Raw genomic sequence first — 17,730 nt, 5'->3', positions numbered from 1 at the left:
TGTCTAAAAATAACTGTTTAGATTTTTTTGTTTATTTCATGGCATATATTTATTGTGCTTATATACTAAGCTTATTGTGGTTTTGCTTTTTTTTTTTTTTACATCAGTAGATTTATATTACGTGGTGAATGATGTGTGTGTATCAAAAGCAAGTCTACAAATATCTTGTATGTTGTAGATTTATTCCCATCTTGGTACTATACTGAGTGCAAGAAGACTCGAGCAAGTAATTGTTATTATAACAAAGTCCCTATATTTCTTCCAGTGGAGGCGTAAAGTTTGCATGGTCAAGATTACGTTCCAGTTTTATATATAGTAAAAAGGAACCACTGATTTGATTTCTCAGCATTTAATTGTATATTTGCTTCATTTGAATTTGATCCAGCTAGCTAAAAGATGAAGATTATTTTATGATATAAAAATATTCTTTGTTTTCTGTTTTAATCCTTCATTGCTCTATCTTTTATTGCTACAAGAAAAGGTCCACTCAGGTGATTGAGAGACCACTTTTAAGTTCATGTGTTCATTTCTGAGATAGATTATAATGTCTGTAATATAAGCATTGTGGATGCTTCTTAAATGCCCTACTTTTTTTAAAGAGATGGACTTCTGACATTAAGTGAGAAACAAAGTCTTCATCTACATAGGTAGATGGTTTACCCAGAAGGCATGACTGATACACACAGAAACTATTATCATGTTTTCTAGTCATTTTTACATGCTTCTGAAGTATACATCTGAGCCTTTTGGCAATGATTTTTGGCTTAATTTTAAGTACTCTTAGGTTACTGCTACTGCCTTTTATTTTCCCTCCCCAACCGCTCCTCAATACAAGTAAATAGTTTTACCATTTATTGATGGTATATGTGGTTTTATGCTAGAATAGTCATGGTCATGTTTATAAGCCAGTCTTGCTTTGTGTTATATTCAATATGGTCTGTAATGTAAAAAAAAGTAAATACAGCTGTTGGAGATTACTCAATGTGTATGTTGAAAGTGTTATAAATGTCATGATTTTTTAAAATTTTTGCTTGAGTCACTGAAATACCAGCCCAATCCAGTTTCAGATCCTAATATGAAACCCTTTGTTTTAACCTAACGAATATGTTTACACATATACAAGCACATTTTACATCTAGTGAAGAAACGAGTCATTTCTTTATGTGTATGTATATACATATGTACACATACTAATGCTTCTTTTTTTAACCAGATGTAAATATGCGCACACACACGCACAAGGTTGCTTGCAGATTCACTGTTGAATAAAATAGGTCTCTCTCTGAAGAACAAGAATACTTGTTCAACCTCCAAATATCAACTTCCAAAACTTTCAGATACATTCAAGCTTTCACATTGATAGTAACTAAATCGAATCCTCCTGTCCCTTTTTATAATGAGCTGAAAATGTTATTAAAGTGTAATTTATATCATGCTTGCCTTTGTTTTAGTAAGACTCACTATAAAGCACTCTAAGCTAAGAGAAAAATCTCTTGCAAATGCTGACATTATTTCTCACCGGTAATAACTGAATCTTTGTACCCCAGTTTCCTTGATTAGAAGAACCTTGTGGTTCTTTCTAGTCTCTCTTGAATCTTCCAGATTTTTTATTCCTATCTCTAGAAAATAGAATTACTTCCATTTAAAACTGGAAATAATTGAAAGGAATACATTACTTCTAATAATTGGGAATTTACTTTGTTTGTCTTTAGATGAAGAAAGAAATGATAATGCTTTTAGTTTTTACAGTTTTGTTTTGTGTTTTCTTTAAGTCCCAGCTCAGTTGTGCAATTACAGTAGAATCTGAACTGTCATTTGCAGAAAACGTTGATTTCATCATCTACCATGTTGAAAAAAAAACAGAAAAGAGAAAAATCTGAAAAAACATGTATGAAGAAATCAACAGTTCCTAGACTCTCTTAATCTGTTTTTAACCTGTACAGTTGACAATTGTGACATTATATCAAGAAATAGTCTAGTGGTGAAGGCAATTCTCCCCACTGAGAGCAAGTATCCCTAGACTCTTTACTAGCTGCTGTTATAGAGGAACAGCAGCCCATTTGAGTTGACAGCTTTCCTTCTTGGGTTTTAGACAGCGTTTTTGTTCTTTAATTTCCAGTGCCTAGTGACATTGCAACCAGTGTAGAGATTTATTCCCATGCAAAACAGATTGACTTAGGGTAATTTGAATACTTTATGCATGGATAGATTCATTAGGAAAAGGAGGCAAGGCAGAACTATAAAAAGAACTAATAATCTTGCTAAAGGAGCCGTTAATTCCCTATAGCGTTGGAGACATTTTCATTGAACAGGGAAAAGGAAGGTTGATTTTGCAGAGCCCATACAGTCGCCACAGGCATCCTCTGTTCTTTGTCCAGAAACAGATCACAGAGATGACTTTCTTTGTCTTCTCCAGAACCTTATTTAATCTGCTTGGACCATTTCGGGCTTTGTTAGCTTAGAACAGAATCACAAAATGGTTGAGGTTGGAAGGGAGCTCTGCAGGTCATCTTGTCCACCCCTCCAGCTCAAGCGAGGTCACCTAGAGCCAGTTATCCAGGACCATGTCTAGACAGTTGTTGAATATCTCTAAGGATGGAGACTCCACAACCTCCCTGGGCAGCCTATTCCAGTGCTCGGTCGCCCTCACAAAAAAAAAGGGTTTCCTGATGCTCAGAAGTAACCTCCCGTGTTTCAGTCTGTGCCCATTGCCTCTGGTCCTCTAACTGGGCACCACTGAGAAGAGTCTGGCCCCAGCCTCTTTGCACCCTCCCTTCAGGTATTTATATACATTGGTGAGATCCCAGATTGGTCTTTGCTCCAACCTTTCTCCTGGTCTCTGGAACATAAGAATTCAGTCAACAGCTTTTTCAAAGTATGTATTTCTACCCATCGGACATGTCGGGGTCTCGTGCTTTATGCTTGAACCTTCTGCCTTGACCCAAGTTTAGCACTCTCCCACAGCAGTACCAGTAAGACGTGCTTTCGTAGCCTTTTTATATGCTGCACTGTGGAAACAGAGCTGAATCGACTCATTTGGAAAAAAAGCTGAGAAAACCTGCTTGCCTGCAGTTTGTCTGTCAGACTTTTTCCTTCTGAAGCGACTGTTGGTTTATAATATTCCAGTACTATGTAGGAGTTCCAGTCATGTATTGCGTAGGAGTTCCAGCCATATATTGGGACACCCTGAATCTGTAGCAATGTAGATACTATACTGATGCAAACAAAGAGCAGCAACTTGAATATGATACGAGATAACAGAAAAGGCTAGGTCAAAAATAAGCAGTCACAAAAAAAAACCAAAAAAAACCACCAAAAAAACACCAAAAAAACCAACAACTGCATGGAAGGGCCACATTTTAGAAAAAGAGCAAAACCTCCAGAAAACTAAGTGAGGGTTAATTTATTGCCCCTTTTTGTGTTTGTGCATGTGTCTGTTCATTGCTTTAAAATTTTATTTTAAAGGCATTTAGGAATGTGGCTGGTACTTCACAATTGTTTTCCTGTTATAGAGACATATTTATTATTCATTACAATAATTACTGTGTAATATTTATACTAAAAGTTGTTCACATTGCACAATCAGGAAATGCTTAGGAAGTGGCTGATTTAACTGTTCTATTTTTAACTCTGTACCAAATTATGGTGAACAGTGTTAGCGCTTTTATACTTGTAGCATCTAGTAGGCTTTTCACCACCACACCGGTCAGTATGTTCTCATTAAACTTGAAATGTATTCTTCCAGAGCTTCTGTGCATAAATTGTTTCTAAAATAAGATTTTTATCCAGAATTTTAGTTATTGTGTGCTGTTTCCAAGGGGACTGTGTTTCAGGATTCTCCTAATGCTTCTATCACCCAGCTTCTCTGATCAAGAAAGTAATTTATTGCTGATTGCAGAACTCTTGAACTCAGTCTGGCAGCTGCAGTGTGAAACTTCTCTGATCCAGTCTCCTAGTTACTTATTTACATATCATTTGAAATGATTTTCAGGGCTGTTTGAAAACCTCTTGACATTGCATTATCCATGTTTCAAATCTTATGGTGATTTGTTTTTTCCTCTCTTTGTATTACAGATAACAAACGAGCAACTTTGGAAAGGTCTCGTTCTCGCCACAATGGAACAATAGCAGCTGTATGATTCTTCTGATGCCAAAGAATTAGTGAATTGTTTTATTTACAGTTGAATGGATATACTTTGAAAAGAGTTTATCATACAAATTGGCAATGATCATAAAGGAATACTGGTATTGATTAAATGAGAAGGTGTATAAATGTTAAGTATTTTAAAAGCTATTGCTAAATAATCCACATACTGTATCTTATTACCCCAACTACCAAGATCTGTAAACAGTGTTAAACAGTAGGATATATATCTTATTTTCTTACGTTCTTTCTTTTCTTCCCTACACCTCCCCCTCCCCCTTTTTTTTTGTTTTTTTAAAGCTGGCAACTTACATGAAAGGAGTTGGGGATTTCTAGGTTATGTTTTATATGGGTAAGAAAATACAAATTTGTTGAAAGAATACAGCTGTGGATTCCATTTGCAGTTCTGATTTGGACATGAAAGGAAAAAATAATAAAATTGTATGTTAATAAATTCAAAGATGAGCTGGTCTACATTATCAGAATCTTTTTGTAACCATAAAAAAGCAACGCATAGCCCCAGTCAGGTTGCTGAAAGTCTTATCTCAATGTAAAGCCTGGTGGATTCGCTATTCTGGCTGCAAGTAGGACATACCACATATCTACACTTTTGGTGATATGATGATGTATAGTTACTTATCACTGCTAAAAAAAATTTAAATATAACAGAGCATAGGATTTTACCACAATTAAATGATATCAAGGGCAGGATATGTTTTTAACTGTATCTAAGGAGGGATTTTTCTAATTATGCACTTATATATTCTTTATAAAGATATTTGGGGGAAAATATGATTGTCCTATTTTAATTATGCTAAAAATACCTTTGTGTAGGTTTTTAGAGACAAGCTACATTATGAAGTTATGCAGAACTGCCTCTGAGTTTTTCCTCTGTTCTCAGGTAAAATATGTAGCGGGATCTCTACCGGTGGATTTTAGTGCTGAGGGTTTAGCAGCTCAGAACAAATTTTCTACCTGGAGCACTATATAGCAGTGATCAATGATTGCAGCAGTCTGATCTTTCGGGAAGCTCCTCCCATTCTACTTTGCATACAGGCCCCTTGCACTGCAGTACCTCAGGTGAGCAGTCAGTGTAGTAGCTGACACTCTGTATGTTCTGCCACTCCAGGGGAAACTATCGTTCCCTTTTCTCCCCAGACTCTAGTTGAATGTACAGTCTGTCTGGTGTTCAGGTCAGTCTTCGCCATCCTTTTTACTAAAGGTTCATTGCTTCTCTGGATGGGATGGAGGATTTTAAGTGGGAGTTCCAGTGGAACTACTCATATGTTGCTCAGCTATGATATTTAAAAAAAACAGGATACTATAGAGTAGATGGCACTTGTTCTCAAATTATTATTGCTTTTTAACTGATTGATGAATTATTATGAATACTTTTAATGCCTGGTGTTATGGGGAACTTTTTTCTTAATGTTATGTAAAGAATATTTGGAAGGTAAGGTGTCACGTTGTTTTCTGTGCACAAACTGCTAGCTCTAGAGGAGCGCTTGATACTGGGGCAGTGTAACTTTGCACTACTGCTTGAGCCAAGCATCTTTGTACAGCAGATTCTTTTTGCTTCTCTGGTAAGATACTATCTGACTAGTTTGGGATAAATTCTCACAATTTCAAACTGCAGCGATCAATATCCAATTATTGTAAGAAAAGATGCAGCTCCTTTTCAATCTAGTATTGAAATAATTTTTTTTTAAAAAATCATCTTCAAAGGAAATGGGGGCTTTGCCCATTGCTATATCTCTAAACATAGGAATATGACTGAAGCCTAGTGAAATGTGTGCTGTCAACTAATACTCTTCCTAAACTTTTTGGGGGGTTTTGTGGTTTTAGTAACAAACTAAAGAGTTGTATGGTACTTCAGGAAAAAAAAAAATGCATGCAACAGGATCCTATCTCCCTGTTTATCAGTAAGAGATACAAAGAATTATATCCTGTTTTCCTGTAAGATCAACATCAACCTTGTATTGAAGCATAACTTTTTAAAGTGGAACTATTCAATTTACAGTTCTAAAAATGTGCTTAATGCACGAAGCAAGTTTAAAAGGATTAGGTTCATAATGTCTATATAAATTTGTACTACAATCAACAGTGTATTAGAATTCAAATTTTAAAATGAGCGTTTTGCTGGAATTTACAAGTATTGGTATAATCTTTATATGTGAAAACTCAAAAGCTCACAACAGAATCTTTATTAGTGCACAAGTTTTTCATTTCCATGGGTTATATTTTTTTTAAAGCTCTGTGAAAGCTGACTACAGATTTTCAAGAACCAAATCTTAGGGAAAAAAAAAAAAGCAAATCCAAAATAACAATACCATCCAATGCTTCTATTTTACTACTATTTTTTTCATATTTGGAACATTTATATAATTTAATGGACATATCTGTTAGAACAAAAGTGTCTTTCAAAGGAAAACTAGTTTAGAAGATAATTTATGTAAATATAGGGTGCTCGTATTTATGAAGTCTAAAATATTTTCTGAAATTGATGCTGGTCACTTTGTCTTTTGATAGTTTTTCAGTCTATATTGAATTGCAGATATTTTTAATGTTTTTATTATTGATCTAATTTTCAGAGGTGTCACATGTTTATCTAGAAGTGTAGAAGAGTAGCACCTTTTTCAGAAATGCACTTGCCTTATTTTCTAATTTTAAAAAATGAAATATATCAGTTAAATTATATTTGTATTCAAAGTAATCCCAGAAAGAAAATCGCTGGAGGGTTCATACATAAATTTCTTGCTAATTATGTTTCACTATATGTCCTCTGAGACATTACATTAACAATATACCAGCACATCTGTTTGCATTCACATTTTACCAGTTACAAGTACTGAAGAGAATTTTTTTTTATAATGTTACACTGTTTACATTTCTTAGTTTATTTAAGAGGAAGATAATCTTACCTTTGCAATGAATTGAACTTTTGCAGTTGACATGGGAATGAAATGTTTAAATCATATACAAATATACATATTTGTTGCTTAACTACTGGCTGTACAGATCAGAAATGTAAAGACACTAGACATTTTTTGCTCAAGTTTTATGCAGTTTACTGAGAAAAAAGCGCAACACAATTTGTCATGTATGTTTGTTTGTGATTCAACAAATATCCTTTCCCAGCACATAAGTGATGTTTGGTTTAAGTGTTAATCATATTATGAACTGATGCTAAAGCCAAAACAAAATTAGTGCCTCAGAGGGCATTGACAAACAGCTTCAGGAAGTATTCCCAGAAATACTATTACATAATTTGTTCTGGTTTTAGACAACCATGGTCAATATGAAAAATGTTATCTAAAATTATCTGTTCTTTCTTGAAAATTCAGATAAAAATACAACCACTCCCATAGTTCCCTTCTGTAATATGCAAATAGTTATGAATATCTGTATATTTTTGCATTTTTGTGTGTGGTATATGTACTACCTCAGACAAATGATGTAAAAACCATAATGTTTTCATGGTTTCTGCCCAAACCACAATTCATGAGTGACCTACTTTAAATTCATCCCACGATATACAAATGGTTTGCGAAACTCTGAGAATCTGGCTGAGTTTTAGGTTTGGCTCTGGAAATCCTCCTATAGCTTTCATTAAGAAAACTTTGCAATGTTCGGCTTTTGCATCCCTCAGGCAAATCTTGCTTTGATGGGTGAATTTAGCACTTCCTATATTGAGAACGATATAGCTGGTAAGTATTTAAAGCTGGTAATAGTTATGTGGGAACAAACTTACCTATATATGTAAATTGCTTCTTATCCATTAAACAAAGGCTTGGCTGAATTATACTTTAATGTTTGCCTTCAAATTGCTGAGAGGTCAGGCATAACAAATGCTAAGCGATAAAGCAATGTAAAGCCCACCTCTTATGTGCCATACTGTATTTGCAAGTTATTCATTTTAAAATAAGTATTGTAAGAAACCTCTACATCTCTTCTGCAGTATCTACACACACGCCCACGCATGCACACAAAATGTAAATAAATTAAAAAAGTCAAAGCAGATAAAGCCAAATCCCTCAGCTTCAGGTGTCTCTATTTCAGATCGCATATTGCTTTTGTGCACAAGAAAGGGAGTTGTGTAAGCCTGTGAATTCTGCAGTCCTGCAAGCTGTCACTCAGCACCCACTGATGTCATTAGAAGAATGTTAAAGGAGAAAGATTTGTTCTTGTAGTGCTTCTTTTAGCACTGTTTGAGGTGATACATATGCCACAGAATGTGAACAATAATCCGTTACGGTTTAGTCAGTCTGCTATCATGCACCATTTGGTTTCCCTTTTGGAAGTCATATGACTCCTGATGCCAAAAAAAAATTTAAAAAAAAAAAAAAAAAAAGGTGACAGAACTCATGCATTTCTATTTTTTAAACAGCTCTGTGTTTGTATGTAATGTTTAAAATAGGAATTTGATGAAATCACAGCCTGGCCATTGTTAATTCATGTATTCTGAAAACTGTAATAAAGATATACATAACATGATTTTGCTAGGTGCGCCGATGTTTTACTTGTTTATAATGATTATTACCTATTGAGTACCATCACCTCAAAATTTGATTTTGTTATATAAAATTATCATGCTGAAATTACTTTCCATTTTAGTTCACTGATTTTTTTATGGATCTCTTTTTTTTTTTTTTTCTCTCTCTGCGGTGTCAAGTATATTTGACTAGAATTTGGGGAAAAAGATGCCTTTTCCAATGGACAAGGACTTTAAAAACAAAATAATCCAAAAAAAGTACATAATTAAAAAACCCTACAATAAATCATGGTGATACCGTTTTATTTTTACAAGAATAACAATAAAAGGGAATCACTAAACAAATTACATGGGTCCCTATTTATTTTAAGTGGCTGTATTCCAGTATAGTCTTTTTAAGACAGACACATAGTCAGTCAGACAGCTATTGTTGGTGTTTTCCAAATTATTTACTTCACTTGGGCACAAAATGGTCTTAACTGAATAGAAATTTGACAGACTTTTACCTTCAAAACTGTATATTGCACCTTAAACTACTTAATGATGCCACCATAACAGACTGAAATGCACAACAGTGTAGAAAGATAGCACTGAATTTCTGCAATAAGTACTTAAGATTCTAAAGGAATGGAATTCTAATGAATATGATCAGCCATGTTGAGTCAACACTCCTTAAGTAACTTTTTATATGTGGAAAAGATGTGCCAAGGGATGGTTGAAGGCACCATTTTCTCTTTAATGAACTGAACTATAGTTTGAATGCACTATTTGATATATGGTGAAGCAGTAGAGGATTATTTTCTTAAGGGATTAACATGAAAAAAAAGAAAAGAAAACTTCTATGTGCCAGCTATAACTATAAATGCTGATTGTCATGATTTAGAAAAATGTAGTAATGGTGTCCTACATGTACTATATTCTTCTTGCTTATTTTTAGGTAAATATTCTTGATTTTCTGGTGTGGGAGTCTGGGATTCCCATCATCCTCTCAGATATTTTTGCCTTTGGGAGATTGGCAGACAGAATTTGGGATTTCAGAATCAGAATTCAGAATCCTGAAACAAGTAGCAGGTACCTTAATACCTTTCCAGGGGTAATTATTTCTGTCGCTTCCTCACATGCTTAACAAATCCTGTATGTGAACTTCAGATTGATAGCAAGTTATGGTGCTCTGCCACATAGGTAGACTTCTTTCTTACATTTGGATACTTTCTGTAAATTTGAGCTATACTCCACCCCTCTATTATTTCTTCCAGTCATCATCTCAAAATTAGCTTTTCTACATTTTTTTCAAGGAAGTCAATAGTACTGGGCTGTAGTAACATTTTAAAAACATTCAATTGATTTGCTCAGAATTATTTGATGAGTACTTATAATGGCTGCAAGTAATCCCTTTCAATAGATGTGAAACTAAGGTTAAGAAGAAAAATCTAAATAAGGGATTTTATTTATTTTTTTTCTTTTCCTGTAGGCTGAGCAAACGCTAGTTTAGTCCACTTAAATTCACAAGATACTGAACGCTGTTTATTTGTGTTAGTGTAGCAACGAGGCCAACCTAAGCAAGCCATCTGAGAGGCAAAGGGTATTATCTCCGGCGCCATGCTAACAAAATCACACAGCTTTTTGATTTCGACTGGCTCTCACCCTGCCTGCTCAGGGCACACGCAGAGCAGGCTTGCGTCAGCCTGCAGCACACTGCCGGGGACGGACTCACAGCGAGGCAGCGGGAGAGCCAGGTCTTCGGGCCAGGTTTTTATGAGGGCGATGTGCCCGACTTTCTTCCATTGAAATAATTGATCTCTGAGTCTTAAGGGGAAAATTATCTGTGTGGCACAGATGACTGAAAAGCCCTGTGAGTGCTTATCTGCTTTTGAAGTGCCTGAGTCCTGAAGGAAAAAAAAAATACGACCTGGTCCCAATAAGGCATTGGTCAGATTTGGCGTAAACTAATTCTAATTCTCCACTGACATTACACCAACCCCGCATACCCAGGCCTCTGACCTGTAGAAGTTACTCCCACAGCATTCAGAAATGTACGTTTTTAAACAGTCTTTGAGAGTACAAGGATGACTTCATGAATAATTATCAGACTGGCAATTCAGTGGCGTTCGAGATTCATGTCAGGCTGTTACTGTTTTAGCACTTCGGTGATGCAGATACCCTGAAGTCGCTCAGAAGACTATTCCATTTGTGGAAGAAATTGTTAATGATTACACTTTCTCAAACATTCTTTATCTGCTGGAGTAGTAAAAACAGGAAAGGATTACTTTGAAGAGATAAAAACAAATGCTAAACAAAGGTATTTATATTATAAACTATTAATGAAGTTGTAAATTTAAAGAAATAACATTTTAAACGCACCACGGCTTGATTCCACACCTATTCAAGTGAAGTTCTTTTACTTAAGTGGTACAGGATCGGTCAGCTTAAAGAACTGTCGTATTTGCAGATTAAAAAAAACCCAACAGACTAAATTAAAAAAAAAAAAAAAGAGAGAATTCAATGACTGAATTTGCTGCCATGAAGAGAAATGAGAATATAAAGGCAAAGAGTAATGACAGACCTATAAAAAGGCCTTTGCAGTACATGTAATCAGTAGCACTAAAACCAAACAGAAAAACAAGAGAGGCAAGTTTGCCTACATACATCTGGCACTGTGCGTAATAGATTTTGAAATTGATCCGTTATAGTTTAACGAGGACTGTGGGATTTTGAAAGCTGTGGTAACGTAGAATGGCCAAATGGAAATTGTGCTTCCAGAAATATTTCAAAATTCTGTTAAGCCAAGAAAGATCTAATTTAATCGTAGGCAATGTATGTGTAAATGTAATATGTGTTTACCTGAAACTAACTGAAATCTCTTCCAATAGTTTTAATTCCAGTGAACAATAATTTGAGCAAGATTTAATGAGTTTCAAACAGTACCTAGAATAGAGCAACACAATATTTTATATTGCTTATTTTGTGTCTAGGTGATGGGTCTAGTGAAAGAGCCATAGTATCTTTTTCTTATGAGGAGAGGCACTTGCAAGCGTTAATAAAATCATTTTTATTTCAGATAGCATAAACAAGTTAAAACTAAGAGGGTTCTTACATTTCAACTGAATATATTGCTGTGTGAGTATTTTGTTCTCCATTGCATTTCACTGTCCAGAGTTGTGCTTAAATTCTTGAGTGCTCAGAAATTAAAATCAGGCTTGCAGGCTGCCTAACTCCAGAAGTCTTCCAGTATGTCATTTAGGAGGTAAGAGAGGAACTTACACCGTTCCAAGCACTCTGCCCAAGGAACAGCCTTTTCTGTGAAAATTTTTGAAGCATGAGAATAAACTGATAATAATTGAGATTGTGATTATTTTTTTTTACTTAGAGAAATTTAGCTCATCACAGGATACTGTTGCCAGTTAGGAATAAAGCTTAATAGTAGTAGTGCTGCAATGTAAGTCAGTAGTCATGGCATCATTACGTCTAAATACATATTTTTCTCCCTGTTTATGAAAAATGTAAAATTGAAAAGTGTAAACTGGTGGGGTTAGATAGTTTCTACAGTGGTGATAATACTGTCATTTCTTTTTTGTTGTTGTTGTTGTTGATGTTTTCCCCAGAAAGTAGTCAGAGATGATTTGAAATGCTTTTAGCTATGTCCTTTTAGTTTTCATTTTTTTGAGAAAAATTGTTGATGTAAAACATCTCACCATCAAGTGAAAAGCGGAAAAAGCTGGCATTGAATTATTGTAGACGTGAAAAGCTCAGGGAAAAAATACACAACTAGTGAATGAGAAGGATGTGGAAAGAAGATCCACATCAGTACAATAGTGACTCTTCCATTCTTCTGTTGTAGTTTTCGCTTTTTAACCCACTCTTTAACCCAAGCGAAGACCCAAACCGCAGACGCTGACGTGTAGCAGGTTGACTGGAGCCCTGGACCTCCGTGGGAGCAGTTTGAGCAGACGGATCTGCGGGCAAGTCCTGTCCCCTGCCGCGGGAGCAGTGCGGGCGGCATGCGTTGCATTTTGAGTGGCAGCTCTCGGAAAGGAATTTTAGAAAGCAAGATGCTGCTGTGGGCCAGTTCCCAGCAGGGCAGGAAGGCAAAGCAGGGGGAAGGGAATGCTCTCTGCTGTCTTGGATGCTGCCGGAGAAGCAAGGAGCTGGTGCTTCCTCGGAGTCACAGTTTTACGCTGCAGACTCAGGCAGGCGTTATTGCAGCAGTTTGTTCATGTATTTCAGCTTTCTCTACACTCTGAAGGTTAAGAACAACTGAAAAGAAATTAGAGAGGTGATTTTTAATTACGTTTGAACCATGTGAAGGAATTCTGTGCAATACGAGAGCCCTGTGTACAGATGCAGCATAAAGCTGGTGGTGATGGTGCTTCGATTCTGTTCTTAGCCCAACTACTAACCCAGAGCAAGTAACTTAGACTCCAACTTTAATTTCATCACCTTTAAAGTAGAGTAGCAAAATTTGCACAAGGTTATGCTGTTATCGCTTGGTTTTTGAAAGGTTAGCAAATAAATTGTTCCTTGAATTGACTAGGTAAATTGGTCCAAATTCACTTTGTCTTCCCTCTCCTAGGAAAGACGTTAGCAGATTTCTGTAGTTAGTCTGCAAACTGATTTACGTTCCCTCAGCACTAACACCTGTAGAATTCCGAACAGTGAATTGCAGTGGAAAGAAAAAAATACTGAAAATAGTAATGTACTCAGATTAAATACAACAAACACATTTTCTTGTTACAACCTGCCTGTGTTATTTGAAGCAAAAATTTGTATTGATTCACTTTAGATACGTAAGTTTATCATTGAGGAACTGCTGCTGTAACGATATGCAAGTGTCTCTCGCATATACAATATGTTGCACAATGTTAATGCTTTCTGTATTGATTGACTCAGACCACTATTCCTCATAAGCAGTAGGAAGTCTTAAAGCCTGATGTAGATGCTGGAATGTGATTATGTTATGATGGAATGGAGCTTATTCAGCAATCCTGTGATTATTAAGGTAATGAGGGTAATTTATAGCCTCTTTTGACCTACTGGTACCAGAAGCTAAAATGCAGGTGTTGGGAGAAACAAAACCCTGCTTCAAGAGCTAGTAGATGCAAAAGCACATCAATTTTTGTTAGGTAGTGACAAGATACAAAATGTAGCTTGTATAATTTATAGAAAGCCTTAATTAGTTCATATTTGAATCTTTAGGTCTGGTTAATATGCCAAGCCAGACATCCAAAATGCTCTTCAGTTTAGTATTATTAGAGCAGTTACCTAACGTATTATTGTAATGTTTATGTGTACTGTAGTCAATCATCTGGATGCTGCTGTGTAGGTTATGCATATTAAGCTTGGCTCTGCTGATTTCAGGCCAATACTCTGAAGTGGAAAGAAATAAATGGCAGCTTTTCTGTAGACTTCAGAATCATTCCCCACCGATATGTCAAATTATAGGTATCCATATCTATAATTTTAATGCAAGATAAGTTCTCCATCAAAAGCAAAGCTGTTTCATATAAAAAATTTCCCCAAACCATCTGCAAGTGCCCACATATTTAACTTTATATAAGTTTTGATTCTTGAAGCATGATTAAATTGTTAAACAAAATGGATAATAGCAATTGTATGAGCTTATTGAAATTTGTTGCTTTCTTTAATACCCTTTGTATGCTGATAGAATATGTGTTGGTTTATGACAAATTTTTTCATCTCATTAGCTCCTAAAAGTAGCTGGTTCCCTGCATTTAAATACTCGTATTCTGAAGCTTAAAGGTAAGCTTGTTTGTGGTATCAGGTGTTTAAAAATTATTTTATAAATTCTTTATCACAAAACTAGGCACAGAATCTGTTTGGGAGAAAATATTTCCAAGCATCTAGTTACTGTGAATTTAACTAAACATGATGGAAATGCCTTTTGAATCATCTCCATTATGTTTGCACAGCACAGTCACTTAACAGAAATTAATAATCTGCAGTCATTTACAACAACATAACTTAATAATTACTTTATTATAGCATTCCTACCCAACTGGATATTCAAAGTATACATTGGTAGAAAGGAGCTATCTCCAGTTGAAGTGAGTGGGAGACAAGCATCTAACTTTTCAATAGCGAAGGTTCAACAAAAAGAGGAAGTGGAACGGTGATAATCAGCTGTCAGTCTCAGCTTTCAATCATACTGGCAAAAATATCTCAAGGAACTTCGTGATTTACGCTGGAAAGCAACATTGGGTATAATGAATAATGCCAGAAAGGATAGGAAAGAAATAATGAGGAAGAACAAAATACATATAAAATAGTGTTATAAAGTGATTTATGAAAACTAGTGTTTCAGAAAGTAATGAAAATACGTAAATGCCTCAAAGAGAAAACATGGAAATTGGTAGCACAGAGAGAAAAAAATCTGGTATATTAAGGAAGAAAAGGAGCAAACTCACAGCATATGGTTAGTTTTATCATCTAACACAAGGTGTTGCTCAGCTCTCGTCCTTCAGTTTGCAGTATAAAGCGCCAGCATGTTTGTCCATAAGGTTAACACTGTTGCACAGCCTGTGAAAGGTGCCAATGTGGGGCAAGGGCAAAGGGTAGGGGTTAATTCGCTCGGTCAGCCAGAACTGGGTTGCAACGGTCTAAATTGCATTTTCAAAATAATAACCATTATTTTCTTGCCTGCTGAGATTTGGTGGTCACCTTTAGGCATTACTGCCACAGCACTTCACTAACAAAATTCAGCCCACATCTCTGTAAAGCGGACTATATACCAGCTATGAGTAGCCTCTTAAGAAATCACTTAAGAGCTGCCAAAACCAAGCAGACGTAGCTTAGAAAACAGGTTTCTCTAATGCCACTTTACAATATGTAAAGCTGAGGTTAATTTAAAGGGTGCTTTTTAAATATAAGGTGGAATTAGTTATCTAACTTTTTAAAATGTGGCACCAGCAGAAACTGCTTTACCACTGAAATACTTCTGTATTGTAAGGCTTATGTACATGCTGAAGTGAGGTGACTTAGCGCTTTTTTTAAACTGGAGTTTTTCTGGAATATGATAATCATAAACTGGAGTAGACACGAGTTACAAAAGGGGACAAGAACATAGCTATGCTAAATAATTCAGCCAAAACTATTTCAGGTGCTTTTGGGGGCTTTTTTGCATCTGTCCTTGTATTTTCTTCCTAAATCATTTCATTTCTGTAATCTTACTTCTATAGCAGCAACCATTTAAAGAACCACTAAATCATAGGCAGTATAATCCCTTTTACACAAAGGAACAATTGAAAAAGGATAAACTTCATTTTTATGGGTTTCAGTGAACTGTATCAGGGAAGTGTTGTCTTTTCCCATTCATTTAGTTACTGTGTTTGCCTTGAGCTCACACTGTGTTTTGCCCTGTAAAATCTTGAGTGTTCTTGATTCCTGCATTTGGCAAAGAACTGACATAGTAGATAAAAGGTCTCTTGATCCATTTGTTCCCTTGTGTTGTCCAACAAGTGATTCAGACTTGCACCTGCTTATCTATGAGCCACACAGACTCAAATCTGAGGGTCAAGCACAATTCCTTGTGAAGCAAAATTTAAAACACTAAATGTAAAGTAAACGGAACTTGGAATATAATAAAAATGCATCTGTTGAACATTCTCTCTGATGCATTTGGTTTGGTTGGACTGTTAGAAAATTTTGGCCTTTGCATAAAATCTATTTATGCATATTATTAAAATACCTGGTAGAAGAGTTATGCCAGGATTAGTCTTAGATATGCCTTACTACTAGGATTATTCACCTAATCAGGTTTTTGTTGTTGCTTGCTAATTTCACCATTATTGGTTTTCAGTTCGAGTCAGATTGATGAACATTACATTTGGGGAGAGGTGTGCCCTGCCAATTTCAGCTAATGTATGTCATTGATCAAGGTAGGTAAAAGACATCAGTCCTACTGATGTAGTTAAAGAGGGGAAGCCTTTAATGTAAATTCGGCTGTGTCAGCAAAACTATATTTTTACTGTAGCGCATTGTATAATCAAGGAACCAAATTATATGAAACATAGATCTGTCATCATGAAGTTATTTGCCTTACAAAGGATACTAGTTTTCCTTCATTAATAAAGCATTTGCTCCTAATGAAGACAGCCTGCAGTTTTGGTACAGTCCAGTACCAACACAGTCATAATTTTCTTTCATTTTGATTTTAATCAGATTTCTTTCATGAAGGATCAGTTACAGGTGCCTGAGTCTAAAAAGGAGCACATGTGAAAGATCAGGTAGGATCTGATGCCTAATGTAAACCAAAAGGTTTCTGTTGAACTTCAGGTTTTTTCACCTGTGGGGGAAATTCTGAAATCTTTTGCTTTCACCACGTGTTTCATCCAGTATTCTTTCAGTTAGTTTGTCTCTCTCTACATAATTTCAGTTGCCACTGTGGTGGCTGCCCTTTGCAGAGCAGAAAATTGAAGTTATCAGTGAACATCTGCACTACACACTTTCAGCCTGGAAAAGCAGGGAATATCCAACAGAACGTGTTGGAGAATTTTCTAAAGAAACAAAATTCAGCAAACTGAAACAGTGAGACTACGTTCTCATAATTTGCATGGAAGCCGCCGTCTTCACTCATACAGGCTTCACCCCAGTGAAGGCCTACATGTTAGTATTTACTTTTAAAACATACTTCACTTATCTCTACTCTTTGAAAAATGGCTATTACCTGTGGTGCAGGACTGAACAAGGATCTTAGCATGGTGAGTTCTCATCCATATAGCTTCCTGTGTTTCTTTTTTTTCTACAAGCTGCAAGTCTTTTGCAATATGACTGTTTTCTCTTTCTCACTTTCCAGACTCATTTTGAGAACCAGTGAGTTTGAGTTAGGTGCAGCGGAGAGAAATAGTCGGTTTTACAGACATCTCTTGAGGCAGAATTGACCCCAGGAGAGACTGACAGAAGTGTCATTAGTTTATTGATGCAGCATGCTAGAAAACAGAACATTGTGTCCTGAGTGTGGAGGACTTTTTACTTAGTGCAAGGGAAGACAGCAAGGTAAATATGCATGGAGGGATGAGAGGATGCGTGTTCGCTATGTCAGTGAGCAATGACAAGAATTGTATTCACCAGTGATGCAAGG

At 35.9% G+C, this 17,730-nt stretch overlaps 1 protein-coding gene across 7 annotated transcripts in view; it reads left to right on the top strand.

The window, feature by feature from the left end:
• DIAPH2 (diaphanous related formin 2) overlaps positions 1–8,745 on the top strand; it is a 266,450-nt gene extending 257,705 nt beyond the window's left edge. For all 7 annotated transcript variants that reach the window (XM_069811506.1, XM_069811508.1, XM_069811507.1 and 4 more), the window contains one exon: positions 4,075–8,745. In XM_069811506.1, the coding sequence (XP_069667607.1) occupies positions 4,075–4,139 (65 nt within the window). In that variant the 3' untranslated portion in view covers positions 4,140–8,745. The remainder of the gene's footprint in view (positions 1–4,074) is intronic.
• Positions 8,746–17,730: the final 8,985 nt, after the last annotated feature.

This window comes from Haliaeetus albicilla, chromosome 23 (genome assembly GCF_947461875.1).
Source record: "Haliaeetus albicilla chromosome 23, bHalAlb1.1, whole genome shotgun sequence".
Taxonomy (NCBI): Eukaryota; Metazoa; Chordata; class Aves; order Accipitriformes; family Accipitridae; genus Haliaeetus; species Haliaeetus albicilla.
Note: the sequence above shows the minus strand (reverse complement) of the source record. Positions and strands in the feature narration are given on the sequence as shown.